Source organism: Carettochelys insculpta, chromosome 10 (assembly GCF_033958435.1).
Source record: "Carettochelys insculpta isolate YL-2023 chromosome 10, ASM3395843v1, whole genome shotgun sequence".
Taxonomy (NCBI): Eukaryota; Metazoa; Chordata; order Testudines; family Carettochelyidae; genus Carettochelys; species Carettochelys insculpta.
Genome location: NC_134146.1, coordinates 50,648,293 through 50,665,345, shown reverse-complemented (window position 1 = coordinate 50,665,345; position 17,053 = coordinate 50,648,293). Strand labels below are relative to the sequence as shown.

General features: G+C 47.8%; 1 protein-coding gene across 1 annotated transcript; it reads right to left on the bottom strand.

Annotated features, from left to right (window-relative positions):
* Positions 1-961: 961 nt before the first annotated feature.
* CLDN16 (claudin 16) lies at positions 962-16,258 on the bottom strand. The gene is made up of 5 exons (XM_075004129.1): positions 15,985-16,258; positions 9,822-9,924; positions 6,267-6,431; positions 4,349-4,540; positions 962-3,551 (listed from the first exon to the last, which is right to left on the bottom strand). Exons 1-5 carry the CDS (start codon positions 16,096-16,098, stop codon positions 3,415-3,417), a joined length of 711 nt encoding a protein of 236 aa, XP_074860230.1. The 5' UTR covers positions 16,099-16,258; the 3' UTR covers positions 962-3,414.
* Positions 16,259-17,053: the final 795 nt, after the last annotated feature.

Genomic DNA, 17,053 nt, shown 5'->3' with positions numbered 1-17,053 from the left:
TTCGATCTTCAGTTCTGACACTGACTCTCTGTTGCCTTGGATTAGTCATTTAACTCCCGGCTTCAGCTTCGTCCTCTGTGAAAGAGGGAAAATAGAACTTGCCTGCCTGTTAAGAGATTACATTTCTTGTTGCTTGTGAAGCTTTGAAGACAGAATCTTTCCAATGCTAAGGGGTATTATGGTTGTTATATATGTGTTCTCTATTATTAAATGCTGTCAACATGTGCAGGGAGAACTCCATATCCTGGGGATCCTGGTAGGTAGAAAGGCTTTGGAGTTCCCCTTTAAAGAAGTGGAGCACCAGAGCTCATGCTTCAGTCAGTGTGTTGTACACACTAATCTTGGGTTTGCCTACAGTTCTGTGCACTTGGTGCATAAAGCGGCCTGCATGAACTCTCCTCCTCTGTGGATTTTGTCCTCAGGGCGTTTGCCATTTAGAAGCCTTACAAACAGGTTCAAAAGCATGGATGCATTGAAAGCTCCCCGCCAAGCCTGCTTGTGCTTGAAAAGCAAGCACTGGTGCTGAGCAGTGGGGGTCTAATGTTAACAATCGGTGCACAACCATTCAGCTTCCTGGATCAAACCTCCCCTGGCTAAAGCCTGTTCTTATTTGTGCTGCTGCCATTTGCTCCTCTTTTCCAGGAGGGAGGTTATCAGTATCACACAGATTGTGATTTAACAATTGGAAGTTACACTGGTTTGCAAGTGTGCATTTTTTACAGTTCTAAAATAGTTAAGTAAAACTGTGCTCTCTGGATCCACACCTTCATTCTAATAAAATCACCACCACCCAGTGCACTTAACTCATGAAAACAGGGTGAGGAAACACTCTATTTAAAATACATACACATACCTCTGAATCAGCAAATTGTTGTGACATTATAACAATAAGCAAAGTATATTATTTACATGGTTAACTGAGTGTGAGGAAAATAATGAGAGGGTGTAATATTATTGACAAATGGGTGAAGTGGTTGTAATTGTTTTATTATAAGACCACTTTATTGTGTGCTACAGTTGGAAATCATTATCTGTTTACACAGAAGACAATAAGGTAATCAAGAGGTTATTTACAAGTTATCTATATTTTTTTCCAGAAAGCATCTGGATTTATGCATCTATAGAGCACTCATCAGGTCCCTTGAACTGAAGACAACATGCGTCAGAAACTTGGAGAACTACAAAAATGGCTTTCCAAAAAATCCAGATGTTTATCAATAAAAATCCTCCGGATCCACTGGCCATACGTCATCAAGAACCAAAGCCTGTGGCAACTGACTCACCAACTTCCTGATGAAGAAGGAATCAGGATGAGAAGATGGTGACGGATTGGCCATGCCCTCAGAAAACAAGCAACCAACATTACAAGACAAACTTTAATTTGGAACCCACAAGGAAGAAGGAAAAGACGGTGCCCAAGAAACACCTGGTGTAGAGATCTGAAGGTGGACACTAAAAAGATGGGATCCACCTGGTCAGAACTGGAAAAGATTGCCCAGGACAAGGGATGCCAGTGAATGGTCATCAGTGGCCTACGCTCCAAGACGTAGGAGTGGAAGAGGCTTACTTATTCCAATAGTTGTAGGAAATACTCAGTGCCTTGTCTAGATGGGGTTAAAAAGCACATTTGCTGCCACATTAGCTAAAAAATGCCACGTAATGGCTACATCTACACGTGAAGCCAACATCGAAATAGCTTATTTCGATGAATAACGTCTACACGTCCTCCAGGGCTGGCAACGTCAATGTTCAACTTCGACGTTGCACGGCACCACATCGAAATAGGCGCTGCGAGGGTACGTCTACACGCCAAAGTAGCACACATCGAAATAAGGGTGCCAGGCACAGCTGCAGACAGGGTCACAGGGCGGACTCAACAGCAAGCCGCTCCCTTAAAGGGCCCCTCCCAGCCACAGTTGCACTAAACAACACAAGACACACAGAGCTGACAACTGGTTGCAGACCCTGTGCCTGCAGCATGGATCCCCAGCTGCCGCAGCAGCAGCCAGAAGCCCTGGGCTAAGGGCTGCTGCCCACGGTGGCCATAGAGCCCCGCAGGGGCTGGAGAGAGAGCATCTCTCAACCCCCCAGCTGATGGCCGCCATGGAGGACCCGGCAATTTCGACGTTGCGGGATGCGGATCGTCTACACGGTCCCTACTTCGACGTTGAACGTCGAAGTAGGGCGCTATTCCGATCCCCTCATGAGGTTAGCGACTTTGACGTCTCGCCGCCTAACGTCGAAGTTAACTTCGAAATAGCGCCCGACGCGTGTAGCCGCGACGGGCGCTATTTCGAAGTTAGTGCCGCTACTTCGAAGTAGCGTGCACGTGTAGACACAGCTAATGTGTTGAAAAACTCTTGTGTGGATGTAGCACATGTTAAACTGGTTGAGTTAGAGTTGAAGTTCCCACTTATGTTCTGCGGCTACCAGCACACATGTTGAAAATTGCTGGCCATGCTAGGGGGTTAATTTGTGTTAGCTAATTCATTAAAAACACATTTTTTCCCCCAATGAAGACAATGTCTAAATTCTAGCCTACCAGAGACGTACATAAGGGCTGCAGACTTCATGCCCAGCAAGATAGCTTTGAATTGTATAAGAAGGTGTTTTAATCTAAAGGGTGTTCCAATCAAAGGGGTTTTCTAGTTGGTTATACCTGCTCCTGATTAACACACTCATCATGGCTGTTCTGCATTCTCACCCAGTTCGTCCTTGGCTATCTCAGTAAGGGAATGATTAAGTGTCAAAGTAGGATTTCCAGATTTGGGAATCCCAGATGGCTGGTCGGTCAGCCTACTCAACATTTGGTGAAGAGGTGTGCATTTGCCAGGGTAGGATGCCTCTGAACATAGTCTTTTCTCCAGCTGGTGATTTTGTAGGCGAGCCCTAAGGACAGGCAGCAGGGCGGGTGCGGGTTAGTACAGCCTGTTCCCTTCTGTCAAGAAGAGAGCACATCCACATCCTCACTGCATGGATTCCAAATGACAGCCTGTGACCCATCCTGCCAGCAGCAGAGACCCGTATGTGTGGTCCCCATGCTCAGTCAGCCCCTTATCATGATTAGCTCTGGGTCTTTTTCCTCATATTGTTTTGGTTTCTGTACGCAACGTGTCGGTGACCACTCCTTCACAGAGCTGCTTTCTTTCACCTCACTGATGCTGAACAGCACGAGGTATGGGATCCAGCTGGTATTTAGCACATCTCGGAATTCAACCCAGTGGCCGTCCTGCATTCAGGAGCCTTCCTGCAGACTGCTTACTTGTTGGGTTGCCAAAGGTGATTTTATTTCAAGCTGCCCCAGAGGCCATTCTGCACGTAGCTGTGAGGGGCAACACAGCCACCTGTTCACAAGGCCTCTGAATAAGCAGTTCCAAATAAAAGCTGAGTTTTAATCTCGTCATTTCCTGTTCATCACACTCTGGTGTCCATTGCGTACATTTTGGCAGTAGCTGTCCGAGCTGCTGGAGAGTAGGTGTTGGCCATGGTCATCCCACCTGGGGCATACATCTTGCTCAAGGACCTGGAGTAGAACCTCCCAGAGCCAACGTCTGTGTTGCAAAAGGAAAGAGGAAAATCTGATTAGCAGTGGCACAGCCAATTCCATCAGCAAAGTACCCTCAGAATGCAGTGCAATGGTGCTCCCAGTTTGGGGATAAGATACATAATATTGCACTTCATCCTTAGGCCTCCTCTTTCATCTGAGGCTCTCAAAGCACTTTACAAAGATGGGAAAATCACTACAAAAGCTGAGTGCTTTGGCGGCCACCCAGGAGAGATTCAAATGACACTCAGCTGATTAGCAAAGCATCCATGGTGCACATCCACACATGCCTTGGTGCATATAGCAAAATTTATTCCACAGATGCCTGGGAAAAATAGCAGGAACATTGACTACACTCCCCACTTTACTGACTGGTGTGCACTTAACCCTCACACATAATGATGCTGGTTAGGAGATGAAGCTTTTATATAGGCTTTGTTATATTGTTGAACCTTTAGGGACTGAGCACCTGGGCAGGGTGTTATGGAGCTCTTGATTTATGCAGCCAGTTAGAAGGACACAGCAAACACATGAAGTACACATACTCCAATGACTCCAGGCTCAAAGCACCTGATAGGCCACTGGAGAGCTTTAGGGACCGTGTGAAGAGCCTTGGTCCTGCTCTAAGTTGCTAAGGATCCCCATCCTGGGAGTCAGAACCACAGTGGTATTCTCAGCAGTGTCTAATAGACACACACAGTTGAGATCTCTTCTGTGCCCTAAACAATCTTCTATTGTTCTGAGAACGTGTAACAACACCCAACAGATTTGTAACCGTGTCTAGTTGACGCAGTTGGTTCATACCTCGGAAGAGATACATGCAGCAGGTGAGCACAGCCCCGGATATAAAGCAGCCCAGTGACCCAGCCATTCCAAGCCAACACGACCAGCCAAACTTGTAGTGGATGCCCAGGAAGACATTGTGGGAAACGAGAGAGGAGCGCTCCACGTACACCCCGAGAGCGTACCACACCGAGCCAATGAGGCCTGGGAAGCCTGCGGGGCAGGAGAGAAGAGCATCAGCGAGAGCTGTCAAGGTGAATACCATGAACGTACAACAGTCTGCTATCTCTTAGTGCACCTGTTAGCTCCTAGGGACTTCATCGGGCATGTCCCATGTGCACTTGAGGGCAGTTCATCCTCAATGGGTTTTGCTTTCTTAGGCATCGACACTCTAGCCAGTAGACATCTTCCAAACTTGGAAGTCTCTAAAGTGTGTGAGGCTGGGGGTAGGTGGATGTATCTACACCAGTGGTTTTCAACCCGTGTGCCAAAGCACACCGGTGTGCTGAGAGAACTGTTCAAACGTGCTGTGAAATTTTGTCAATTTCCCCTTGCTGTGACTCTGCAGAGCTGCTGCACAGGAGGGAAGCAGACTGACAAATCCCGTGGCAGGTGGGGCTCAAGCAGCCTTGAGGGGAAATGCCGACCCTGCAGTACCTCATTCACACCAGGACGCAGCTGAAATGCTGCTTTGCAGCCCGAATGGGCTGGTGGGGAGGGGAGCTGGTTCCAATGGTTACTCGTTTATTCAACATCCCTAGCATGGTGTTGAGCAGATATGGAAAATGTGTCTGTGCTCACTGTCTCAGGCGGCGTATCCTGTGTTGGATCCGAAACACTCATGCATTTGATCCTTGTTCAGCTTGTTCTATGCACTGCTGTGTTGTAAACCTCTCTGGTAAGACTGTAACCATAGTGCATATCAGTAAATGTGACCTTTATGAGCAATCGAATTAGCTGAATAAAGTGGGTGTGCCGTGGAAGTGTTTGTCTCATTGAAGTGTGCCCTGTTATTGCAAAGGTTGGGAACCCCTGAGCCACACCGTCCTCCTCTTTCTCACCACCTCTTGTTTATCAACTTGTAAAATGATCAGGAGTTTTCGAATTTGAACATTTCTCAGGCAGATTTTGAATTTGGACACACACCTGGAGAAAACTGCCAACAAAACGTTCACACAGTGCTTTTGGATGGACTCTGACAGGCACTGGGCTATAAAGAAGGGGATCTCTGAGCATGTTACAAACACACGTATGCATAAGCCTCCCAATGATTGGCATTGCGACAGATAGCTAGATACAGTAAAATTGGGAGAGCTTTTTTAATATTAGTGTAAAGTCAAATTAATAAAGCATCAGAGAGAGAGCCGAGTTAGTCTGTGTCTTCAAAAACAACAAGAAGTCCCATGGCACCTTATATACTAACATATATTTTGAAACATAAACTTGTGGGCAAAGACCCGCTTCGTGCATCTGATGAAGTGGATCTTTGCCTACGAAAACTTATGCTCCAAAATATCTGTTAGTCTATAAGGCATCACAGGGCTTCTTGTTGTTTTCAAATAAAGTAACTTTATTGATAGTAAGTTAATGTTATAATTTGGTACCTAGTTATCCTAGTTACTTCCCTGACCCCACTATCTAAGAATCTCACCCTCTAAAGTAGCTAGCCTTGCAACAGGAGTACTCTGAAGCTAAGGCAGGGCAATGCTATTATCCCCATTTTACAGATGGGAAAGGCTAAGTAACTTGCCCAAGGTCACAAAGGAAGTCAGTGGTATACCAGGGATTGAACTTGTTTCTCTGGCTAGTGGCCTAACTATTAAATCATCTTTCCTTGCATAGAGTGTGTGTCTCTGCCCACTAAACTACTCTCTTTCCTTTGCTTTAGGTACTACCTTTTTAAAATCAGGCCATCCATGACACTGCACTGGACAAATACCTCCTATGAGCAACATAACCCCAGACACAAGGCAGATGCGCAGCTTGATGGTGGACTCATCCGGGAGAAATTTGATGCAGTCCAGTCCCAGGAGCAGGAACACGAAGCCAAACCCTGCCAGGATGTCTGCCGTGATCATCATGGCTCTGGTCAGCACCAACTTCACTGCATGAGAAGGCAGAGTGGCACAGTGCAGCAAGGAACCACAGTAAGGATCCAAAAGAACTAGATTCTGCCACCTTCACCCACTGACCAGCCTCACGCCTTGCACAGCCCCAGGGAAATCAAAGCACCCAGAGCAGCGCAAGCTTTAGCTGAGGTGATCTGCCGACATCGGCACTTCCCACCCGTAATCCCCAAAAAAGAGTGGCTGTAGCACTGCACTCTACAGAGACTAAGTCCCTCATGCCCACTTTGAGGCTAGTTATCCTTCACCTTGTTTGTATGAAGGGCATTCAGAAAGAAAGCCGCTCCCCCCACCTGGTAAAACACCCTCAATTCATCCTGCTGCATTACAGCTAATCTAACAATAGCTGCAGCAAGGATGAGCTACTGCTGTACAGGTGACTCTTGTAAGCCACGCAATGGTCAAGTGCAGATGATCAGGGACATACCAAAAAGGAACAACTTTGCACTGGCCTGGGCGTGAACAAAGTTGATTGTAAAAGATGCTTGTAAAGGTCGATTTGGGTCCATGGGTTTGGTTTGGGCCCATCTGTTATGCCAATGGGATACGACCCTGAGATTTTATTACAGCATGCACTGATGGGTGCACGTATAGAGATCAGAGTAAGGTGCCATCATCTTAGCAAAGAGAAACTGAAGAAGAGAACATCTGGCTGCCTGTTCTCTAGGGGTATTTTGGGTTTTTTTTTAAAAAAAAAGTTTGTTCAAACTTTTTGTAATTTTGTTTTTAATAACAAAACTTTCAGAATGAAAAAGAAAATAATAAAATCCCAAAACTGTCATTTGTTTTGGTGGGTAAATTCCCCAGGAAAATGAAAATGAAAGAATTTTGGATTTTGCTCTCACAAATCAAAAGGAAAAAATGTTGCCTGCTCGTACTTCCAGGGCTGAATTGATCCATGTGCTTTGGGATTGAAAGTAGCTGCTAGTCATCTTTCCTCACAGGCCTGAGCTTTCTGCCGATCTTTAGCATGGAAGGTTTTTTTCCCAGCCCCCCAAAACCAGAATGAGACAGGGACAGATTGAAAGGACAAACCTCTGTTGTGTTTATTCTGTTATATAGGGGGCTTGAATTACAAAGCCATGGGAAGGCAGGAAAGGCCCCACATGAGCTTTTCTATGGGTGAAAGTTGATATATGCTGATTTTCTTCAATCATGAGGGTATACTGGACACTCCCGGAGAAATGAACCCTGGTCTGAAGAATTTGGTGTATCAATTTCCCTTGTAGCTGAACTTTGGATATTTTTGACTCTGTGTTCTATGGTCAGGGAGTCAGAGTGGCCTTCTGCCACACCTGTCAATTTAAATGTTAACGATAAGCTGCTTTCAATTACACATTTATTTTCGAGTATCAGAGAGGCAGCCATGTTAGCCTGTATCTTCGAGAACAACAAGAAGTCCCATGGCACCTTATAGACTAACAGATATTTTGGAGCATCAGCTTTCCTGGGCAAAAATCTGCTTTGTCAGGTGCATCTGATGAAGCAGGTCTTTGCCCACGAAAGCTTATGCTGCAAAATATCTGTTAGTCTATAAGGTGCCACATTTATTGTCAAAGACTCTTTCCCATCCCTTTCAAGCAACCGAGAAGAGGCATGAGTAAAGCTGAACACCAAAGTCCACTGAAAGCAACAGACTCCCACCGAGTGCCTCGGGTTCAGGCCTTATTGACCCTTGTCTAACAGGACTCAAGCATGTGTTAGTGTTCTGCAGAATCAGCTGACCTAGAGTTTGGGGAGAGCCAGATTCTTGACTCTGGGTCGTGGAGAAGAGTTAACGAGCTCAATTCTGGGCTTTCGGCATATCTTCCTCTGCCGGATTGGCAGCGCGCTGCCAGCAGTGGTCTCCCAAGGGCCCTGTTTCAGCAAAACACGGAAGCGTGTGTGTTGCGTAGACCATCGCTGCTCAGCAAAAGTGAGGTTCATGGGACGTGCTGACATGTTTTCCTAAACATGGCTGCTGTGCTCGAGGTTGGCCGGGGAGAGGAGAACGACTTGTCTCCCCGCTGATTAATGGGGCATCCCGGCAAGAGCAGCAGTGTGAGAGCACAGAATGTAGAGGGGAAATTTATCGCCTCATAAAGACGACCCAGGGAAAGTTGGCCACCCACCCAGTGGGTTGGAGCAGGCACCTTTGCTGAGGCCTTTTTAGTGCGATGCAGAGGTATCCAGAAACATGGGAGGGGGCATCATCTTGCCCTGAGCAGCCCCAGCCAGCTGTGCATTCCAGGGGAGTTCTCCAGACAGATGGAGAAGGTGAAGCTGACGCTATGCAGACAGCCACAAGGCCCACACTGTTCCCTGTCTCAGGGTCGGGGTTCACTGCAGAGTGGATAACTGGAGACAGTCCTTCCCTGTTAGCCCAGCTCAAGTGAGAGCAGCCATACTGTGAAATCCTGTTTCAGCTGCGTGTGTCCACACTGGAAGTGGATGAAAGTGTTCTGGGGCCACATCCTATGGTTCTGCTCTAAGATGAGCCACTCTAGGAAGCCTTTCCCAGTGATTCGTGGGAGAATTTGTATCCTTTTGGGACACGTGGGAATTCTGGGAAGGCACTGAAGGACTAGCAGCATGTGGGTGGGACGAGCGTCTGTCCATACTACTGAGCAGTTGTGCTCGAGGCTGATGAGTTTTGCTGACTCGAATGTTAGCTAAGACCCCTGGTGAGTCAACTGGCTTCAGTTAAAAGCAACATCATACTCGAGTTAAGGGTTCTTGTGTGTGGACAGGACTGGAGTTCAGCACAACACTCGAGGTATAATTCACTAACAGTGCAGTGGAAACAAGCCTTTAAGTCTGCGGGGTTATAACAGTATCAAATCAACTCCACATCCTGCAATATGGTAAAAATCTCCTGTCTGAAGCTCTTGCACTGGAGGTTTTCAAAAGGGGGCTGGAGAGCCATTTGGCTTGGATGGTTTAGACACAACACACTCTGCATCTTGGCAGAGGGGTTACATCCAATTAGAGTGTCTCAAACTTATTTTGCTGGAGCCCACTTGGAAAATATTTCAGGCTGTGATGACCCTCCTTCCCAAAAACTGACAAGCCCTCTGATACCATGCTGCCTTCCTGCCTGTGCTGTTGCTGGCAGCAGTACTGTCTTTGGAGCTGAGCAGCTGGAGAGCAGCGGCTGCTGGCCAAGCACCCAGCTCTGAAGGACTCAGGTTGATGATATGAGCCCCAGTATGCATGGGGTTGACAGGTCGCAACCCAAACCCCCTTAATAAGCTTGCAACACGCTGAAAAGTCATGACCCCTCATTTGAGAACTCCTGGATTAGATGACCCTTGTGGTCCCATCTATGGTTCTATGATTCTACGTTCACCACCGCCACACTTTATGATCAAACACTGAAGCATACGTACGAGAGTGCTCGGCAAATATAGAGTCATACTCGTCACAGGTTTGAATCCCATCGAACGCATTTGTGACACATTCCCACCACAGGCCGCGACACTTCGTGCTCACCTAGAAGTCAAAAAGAAGCACGAGAGCACACACAAACAGAGCAGCCAGGGGCAGAGGAGAGAGCTGGAGTGACGCCTTAGCCCAGCAAAGTCAATGGCAAAGCACTTGTTCACTGCCACTGAGCTAGACCGTCAGTGGACAAACGCTCAGGAGAAAGGGTTCAGTGATGTGATACCACTGCCTCTTGTGTTCTCTCCTTGTCTTCTTGTGCTGCTCTGGGTGTCTTCAGTCACCTGTCACCTCTTCTCTTACACTTTGATTGTACGATCTTTGGAGCAGGGGCTGTCATTTTGTCTTGTTTATACACAGTGGGGCCCTGGTTCATGCCTGGGATGCCTACGTGCCACTGCAAGACAGAGAACTAATACCAATCAGACGTTTGCCACGTCCAGCATGGGGTCCTGGGCTGTGGGTTACCAACGTGCCTAGAACTCGGTTCACTTGGGACTGAAAAGTCACTTTCTAACTTGGTTGTGAGTGAGCATTATTTTAAATTAGAATGGTTGTGCCTCTAAAATTTCTCTGGAGCCAGCAGGAATTTGGGGGAAGGGGAAGCCCATTGCCTGTGCCTTAGGGGTTTCCTGTTTCACAGTGAACTTAGTGGGAGTGACAGCTGCTGGACTGACGTCCCTAGAGCCTGTGGTCCTCTGCTGAGTGGGTTAACAAGGTGGCCAGCAGCAACAATGGCTTCCCTCCAGGTTGCCTTTTCACCCTGGACCACAGCTAGGACTGAGGTCATTCACCATTCATGCCCCCTCACTGCAGTCTCTGTAGAGACTGATAACACAAAAGAGGGCCTAACATCAGTGTCACAGCTATGGAATGGGTATGATCCAGAGGTTCCAAGGGAGTTTGCAAACCAGAGGCAGCAGGTAACGACTTCAAGTGCTACCTAAGCGTGCAAAGGCTGCCAAGTTCCAGCCCACAGGCCTTTCTGCCCAGCCTTCCTAAGTCAATCTAAAGCAAAGACCTATTTGTTAGCACTGTAAATAGGCCCAGGGAATGAAGCACCTCCTGTGTACTCTTGGAAGTGCTGGGACATACACCATGGAGCAGGGCAGACGTTTGTGCTACCTTGGACTGGAGTCTGTGTTATGGCTGCCAGAGGAACCCCAGCCTGACTGAACAAATGATTAAAGCACCTAGGAAAGAAGAACGGGAGCTCATGTTTGGATGATAAGACAATCATCTCTTTTGGACAGCAGCATGCACCAAATACCAGCCTTCTGGTCAGCCGGAGAATAACGGGGACCAGCCCAGTTAATGGCACATGTTACACACATCTCGTGAGCGAGCCAGGGAAAGCGATACCACTCTACACTGAAACAGAGAGCTCTAAACATTGGAGACTGGGTATATAATGTCCCTCTCTTGACATAAGGTACTTACTCGTTTTCTTTATTATGACACACCGAACTGAGAGTTTCAGTCTTGGCCCTTTCAGTTCAACCAGTCCTTTCCCTCTTGCATATTAGCTGAATCATGGCCACCTGGGCTCCCCCTAGAAGGGGTATATTTATACTCAAACACAATGCTTTACACTACTTATCATGGGTGTGGCCAAGTTTACTAAGGTCCCATAAAGTTTGTTTAGAGACACCAGTCCTGGCTCTCAGAGCTCTGTGCTGTTATTTAGCTGTAATTTACCTCTAAATGTCTTGTAAGAGCCCAGTGAGCTGCGGAAGAGTTGGTGGTGTGCGAGACAATATAGACCTTCCGTAGTCCAGCAAATTCTCTTGTTTGGCACCAGTCTGGTCCTGAGGGTGCCGGACAAGAGAGGTTCAACCCGTACTGCCCTCAAAATGAGTGATCTTGGGCAGCCCGGTCCTCTGAATCTCAAGTTCTACCGGGTCTTGCCTGGAGAATATGCACCTTTTATGCGCAAAACTCCCTCCAGGCCTGAAATCAGAACCGAGCCTTTTGCTAGCCCAACGGAGCTCAGTCAGAGTTGTGTGTTTCTTGGTGTGCTGTGACGGTCACCCCCTCTCCTTGTCCCCATTTCGGGCAGCGACAGCCAGGCCAAAACACCACGAGAGAGACTCCTGTCTCCCTGCATTCTCCCATGGTGCCTCCTACCTGTGCACCTGCCTTCGCTGCCTGTACCCATCAGGTCAATTTCCCCTCCATGTTCCTCTCTTTTCTCCAGATCCACCTGTGTGGCAGTGCCGGTCAGGTATGGGCCATCTGACCTGGCTTGGTTGAGGGAACAAGGATAATGATATCAGATCATGGACATTCTACTTGTAACACGCCCATTTCATCCTCATGCTGCTCCGGTTTATGCAACAGGTAATCTCTTTGACTTTAACGTTCTCCCCTTACCTCTCCTGTGTCATCTCTCTTTTCAACTTGTTAGTTAGATTGCATTTAGGTGGGTATTGACACAGCTGTCACCACAACAGTCCCTGGGAGCCTCCCTAAAAAGAGAAGTGCAACCACACTTCTGTCTTCAGGGCAAAGGCTGCGTGTACCTTATATGTTGGCACTCTGCCAGGCCAAAGGGGGTCCTGGCTCCACGTGTACAGTTTGGTTCTTCTGGTATAAGGGAAATTTCTACAGTAACAATAAACTGGACAGCAAGACAGAGCATCCTTGGGAGCCAGGCCAGGCCCTCACCACTTGCAGCTCCAATTGGTTCTCTGGCCTGCCTTCCCTAACACAAACACAGAGCAATGCATAGATCATGTCTCTAGATCTAGAGAGTAGCTGAAAAACAGGTGCACAAAACACTCAACTCCACTCCCTACACACGGCAGGTACCTCTGAAAGCTTGGCTGGAGGGCTGTGCAACGCTACGGTGCTAAGTGTGGTCAAAGAACTTTTACAGACTACAACACAACACTAAACAATCACTTCTAGCCCGGCTGCAACCAGAGAGGCCTCATCTGCAGCAGTTTCTGGGCTTGTGCTGGTTGAGAGACACGTTCAAACTTATCCCAAGTGAACTGACCCTCTCGTCCAGTGGCTCCCAAACGTCATTGGTTCATGTTTCACTTTCTTAAGAGAAGGTTGTGAAGTGAATGGAGGGGATCTCGAGCTTGTGTTCCCCTCAGTCATTCTACACGAGACCTTAAAGTGGATTGGAGATATGTATTCCAGCAACAGCAACTGCACAGCTGGACTCGACTCACCTACAGTCGATTTACCTGGCCATGCTCACTGAGGGGGATGGACGGGAGAAACTCTCCCATCAACCTCCCTTATTCCTTGTGATACTGAGGAGCACAGGGGTCAATTGCCAATCCCAGACAGTTCAATTTTGTGTGGTGCCACCAGGTGTGCAAAATCAAACCTCAGAAGACCGACCCTGACTGGGTCTATTTTCCAGTTAGTGAAGACGTACAGCTCGAGGCACATGCTCCCAGTTAGGGAACTCCAGCTCCAGGGCACTGCTAGCCCAACCAAGCCGTGTGCATAGTGATGCTCACCCCAAAGGAAAACTAACTCTGGCTCCAACTCACAGCCCTGCACAAAAAGTGCTCTGGGATTCTTAGGCTATGTCTACACGTGCACACTACATCGAAATAGGCTATTTCGATGAATAACGTCTACACGTCCTCCAGGGCTGGCAATGTCGACGTTCAACATCGACGTTGGGCAGCACCGCATCGAAATAGGCGCTGCGAGGGAACGTCTACACGCCAAAGTAGCACACATCGAAATAAGGGTGCCAGGCACAGCTGCAGAAAGGGTCACAGGGCAGACTCAACAGCAAGCCGCTCCCTTAAAGGGCCCCTCTCAGACACAGTTGCACTAAACAACACAAGATCCACAGAGCCGACAACTGGTTGCAGACCCTGTGCATGCAGCATGGATCCCCAGTTGCGGCAGCAGCAGCCAGAAGCCCTGGGCTATGGGCTGCTGCACACGATGACCATAGAGCCCCGCAGGGGCTCGAGAGAGAGCGTCTCTCAACCCCTCAGCTGATGGCTGCCATGGCGGACCCCGCTATTTCGATGTTGCGGGACGCAGATCGTCTACACGTGCCCTACTTCGATGTTCAACTTCGAACTAGGGCGCTATTCCCATCCCCTCATGGGGTTAGCAACTTCGACGTCTCACTACCTAACATTGATTTCAACTTCGAAATAGCGCCCAACACGTGTAGCCGTGACGGGCGCTATTTCGAAGTTGACGCCACTACTTCGAAGTAGCGTGCACGTGTAGACACAGCCTTACTGGAAAAGCAGCTCTTCTCTCTGCAAACTGAACACTATTTGACTCATTCTCTGTCACCAGCTGAAACCAGCAGCAATATCCATTCCTGAGCTCCTCGGCAATTGATGATTTACCTGCATGCCCCTATTTAGAAAGGCAATGAGCTCATTAGGGGAATTAAGAAGCTCACTCGATCAGGTATTAATGCTGTGGGCACGTTGCTGCTTGGTTTGGTATTCACACTCAGGGCAGGTATGTGAGAACAGTGGCTGCCAGTCACTCAACTCCGTGTTAATGGAGCACTTAGGTGAAACCCGCTTGCGGGTGAACACAAGGTTAATAAGTCTTGTTCACAGAATGGATTCATTGTAGGAATTGTTTTATCCAGAATGAATTCAGTTCTGTGACAAACGAATAGCCAGGCACAATCTGGTTCTGAGACAGTCAGTATATTTAGGTGCTTAACGGTAAACAGCTGGATTCTCGGATGATCTAAACTGCTGGTTCTCCATCGTCTTTTAAACTTTCCAAGCCCCATCGAATTCAAACCATCTGCTGCTGAAGCCAGGGAGAGAAAAAGCTGCCAATGACTTCAGATTTCTCACTTCTGCTGGCAGTAATTTTAAAACAAAGCTACAACAATGGACTGAAAATCCAGGGCCAGGGCTTGAGCTGGTGTAGGAGGACTACATCCACTTACACCTGTTGGGGATCTGTCCTTATACGTATCTGAGCTTAACACTCAGCCATGTTCAATCTTCTCAGTTCATAGATCTTATATGTCTCTGACCATCAGCCCCAAAAGCATTTAGGCTTGGAGACAAAGTAGGATTTGTCTTTTTGTGGGGAACCAACCTACCTGTGCGTAGTGACCCTTTCATTGCAGCTCTTCTACCTTTAACCATACAGAAGGGTTTGCTCATTCTAGGGTTTCAAAGGCAGCAATAATGCAGACATGGGAGACACTATGCTTGTGAAAGTGATGATAGGAGGGCAGGAGAAACTGCAAGGTGAGAGGCTGGGGTGTCAGTCTGGTGCCTGAGTCCTCCGGACTGCTTGTTGTTTTCCTAGTGTGCTAATCCATGCAAGTGTCAGAAGGGAGAGTTCAAGTCTGAGAACTAAATACCAGTCTCTGCCTCTCCCTGAAGTTCTGCTAGCCCCAGAAGTGCCTCTGGTCAGAGACGCCTTCAGAAGTCCACACTTTGGATTCTTTATACCACAGAGATCTATCTGAGTCACAAAACAAGAAGAAAACAACCACTCTAAGACATCCATTTAGACTGGAAATGTAAGGCCAAATTGTGGTGTTACATTCTGTTACTGAATAACGCTGGTAAAGCCAATGAGATTATTCTGCACCTACACCACTGACCCTGGGCTCTAAAGTTTGTCGCAATAATCAGTTTTCTGGAGCCTCCTTTTATCTTGCGTGCAAAGCAGCTAATGACTTGGGGACGTATCAGCCAGCAGAACAATGAAAAGCTACTAGGGACTGGAGGCCTCCACTCACTCTGATTTCTTGGCAGGCTCAGTCTGCAGGATTCCTGAGCAAGCTGGCAGTGTGGTTTGTCCCAGATGGGGAAAAGGAAAAATCAGACTGCGGTGGCGTTTGACAGCCTGTCCTGGGAAAAGATTTTAGTGACAGGCTTTACCCTGAGCTGAGCTTAAACCGGTACACTGGACTAACCCCACCCAGCCTTTCACTATCAGTAGCATTTCCCCATCTCAAGATTGCCTCTGAGGGGGTGGTACCATATCCCCATCATCTTGCTGGGTGATGTAGCCTCCCAAAGGCTGATCTGTGGGGCTTTCATGCTGCAGCTTTACTCGCTTGTCCCCAGGCAGCAAGACTTTTCTTTGGTTGCCGCTGGAGTGCTTGGGTTGCCCTCCACTTGACCTTACCTCCAGTGAGTCGTCCGTATTCACCATCCAGCAATCTGTCCAGGTGGCGACTATCAAAAACCCAGCAGAGAAGAAGGCGAAGAAACATGCGATGTATTGGAGAAGATACCTCATCCCAGTAAGTGCTCACCACGGCCAAGGCATAAAAACCAACCCCTGCCCAGGAGCCTCCAGGGTTCAGTTCACTGCTCCTGTCTTTCAATGGCCAGCAAGTGAGTGAAGTTCCCTTCTTGTTTCCAAACACTGAGGTTCAGCTTCACAAAAGTTAATGTTGTGGTGAGAGCAACAGACACAGGCTGCAAGGGGAAGAGGAGGGTCTGAGAGGTCAACCGTAGCAACAGAGCTCTTGCCACCAATCAGATTTGATCAGGTTACGTTTGCTAGGGCTGGGCGAAAGCAATTGAAGTTATGCAGAAAAGTGCACAAAGGCAATTAACGTGTCCAGAACTTTCTTGGCATGATGGGCAGGGTTCATACTATGTGTAGCTTTTCTATGAGCTGGGGAAATGGTAGAAGAGGAATCAAAATGTAAGCTGAAGAAGATACATTTTTTTAATTGCTAGCAATCAAGAAGAAACCCCCCCACAACCCCCAGCTCCTTCCATCCAGGTCAGAGCATTAGGCAACTGATGAGGTGCATTTACAAACCAGGCTAGGTTTTACCTTCCTTTGAATCATCAACTACACGCTGGAGGTGGTGTGTCAGGCTAGATGCACTGCTGATCTGATTCAGTATGGAAATCTCTGTCACTTTTGAAAGGAAGAACAAAGAGGAGTCTTGTGGCACCTTAAAGACTAACCAATTTAACTGGGCATCAGCTTTCAGGGTTAAAACCTAATGCATCTGATGAAGTGGGTTTTTACCCATGAAAGCCTATGCCCTAATAAATCTGTTAGTCTTTAAGGTGCTACAGGACTCCTCATTGCTTTTGCAGACACAGACTAACACAGCTACCACTTTGGTAGCTTTAAAAGGAAGGAAATTTTTAGGACATAAAGGTCCAGCCAACGAGACACACACAGCCTCCAGGAAAAGAACCCCCCTACACGGTGATGTTTGAAATCTGGA

What these genes read in the sequence shown, in the direction of transcription:
- CLDN16 (XM_075004129.1), bottom strand. Translation starts at nt 16,098, where the DNA reads ATGAGGTATCTTCTCCAATACATCGCATGTTTCTTCGCCTTCTTCTCT. An exon ending in ATACGGACGACTCACTGGAG is followed by an intron (nt 9,925 to 15,984) that starts GTAAGGTCAAGT and finishes TTTGACTTCTAG; the next exon opens with GTGAGCACGAAGTGTCGCGG. An exon ending in CTGCATGTATCTCTTCCGAG is followed by an intron (nt 3,552 to 4,348) that starts GTATGAACCAAC and finishes TTTGCAACACAG; the next exon opens with ACGTTGGCTCTGGGAGGTTC.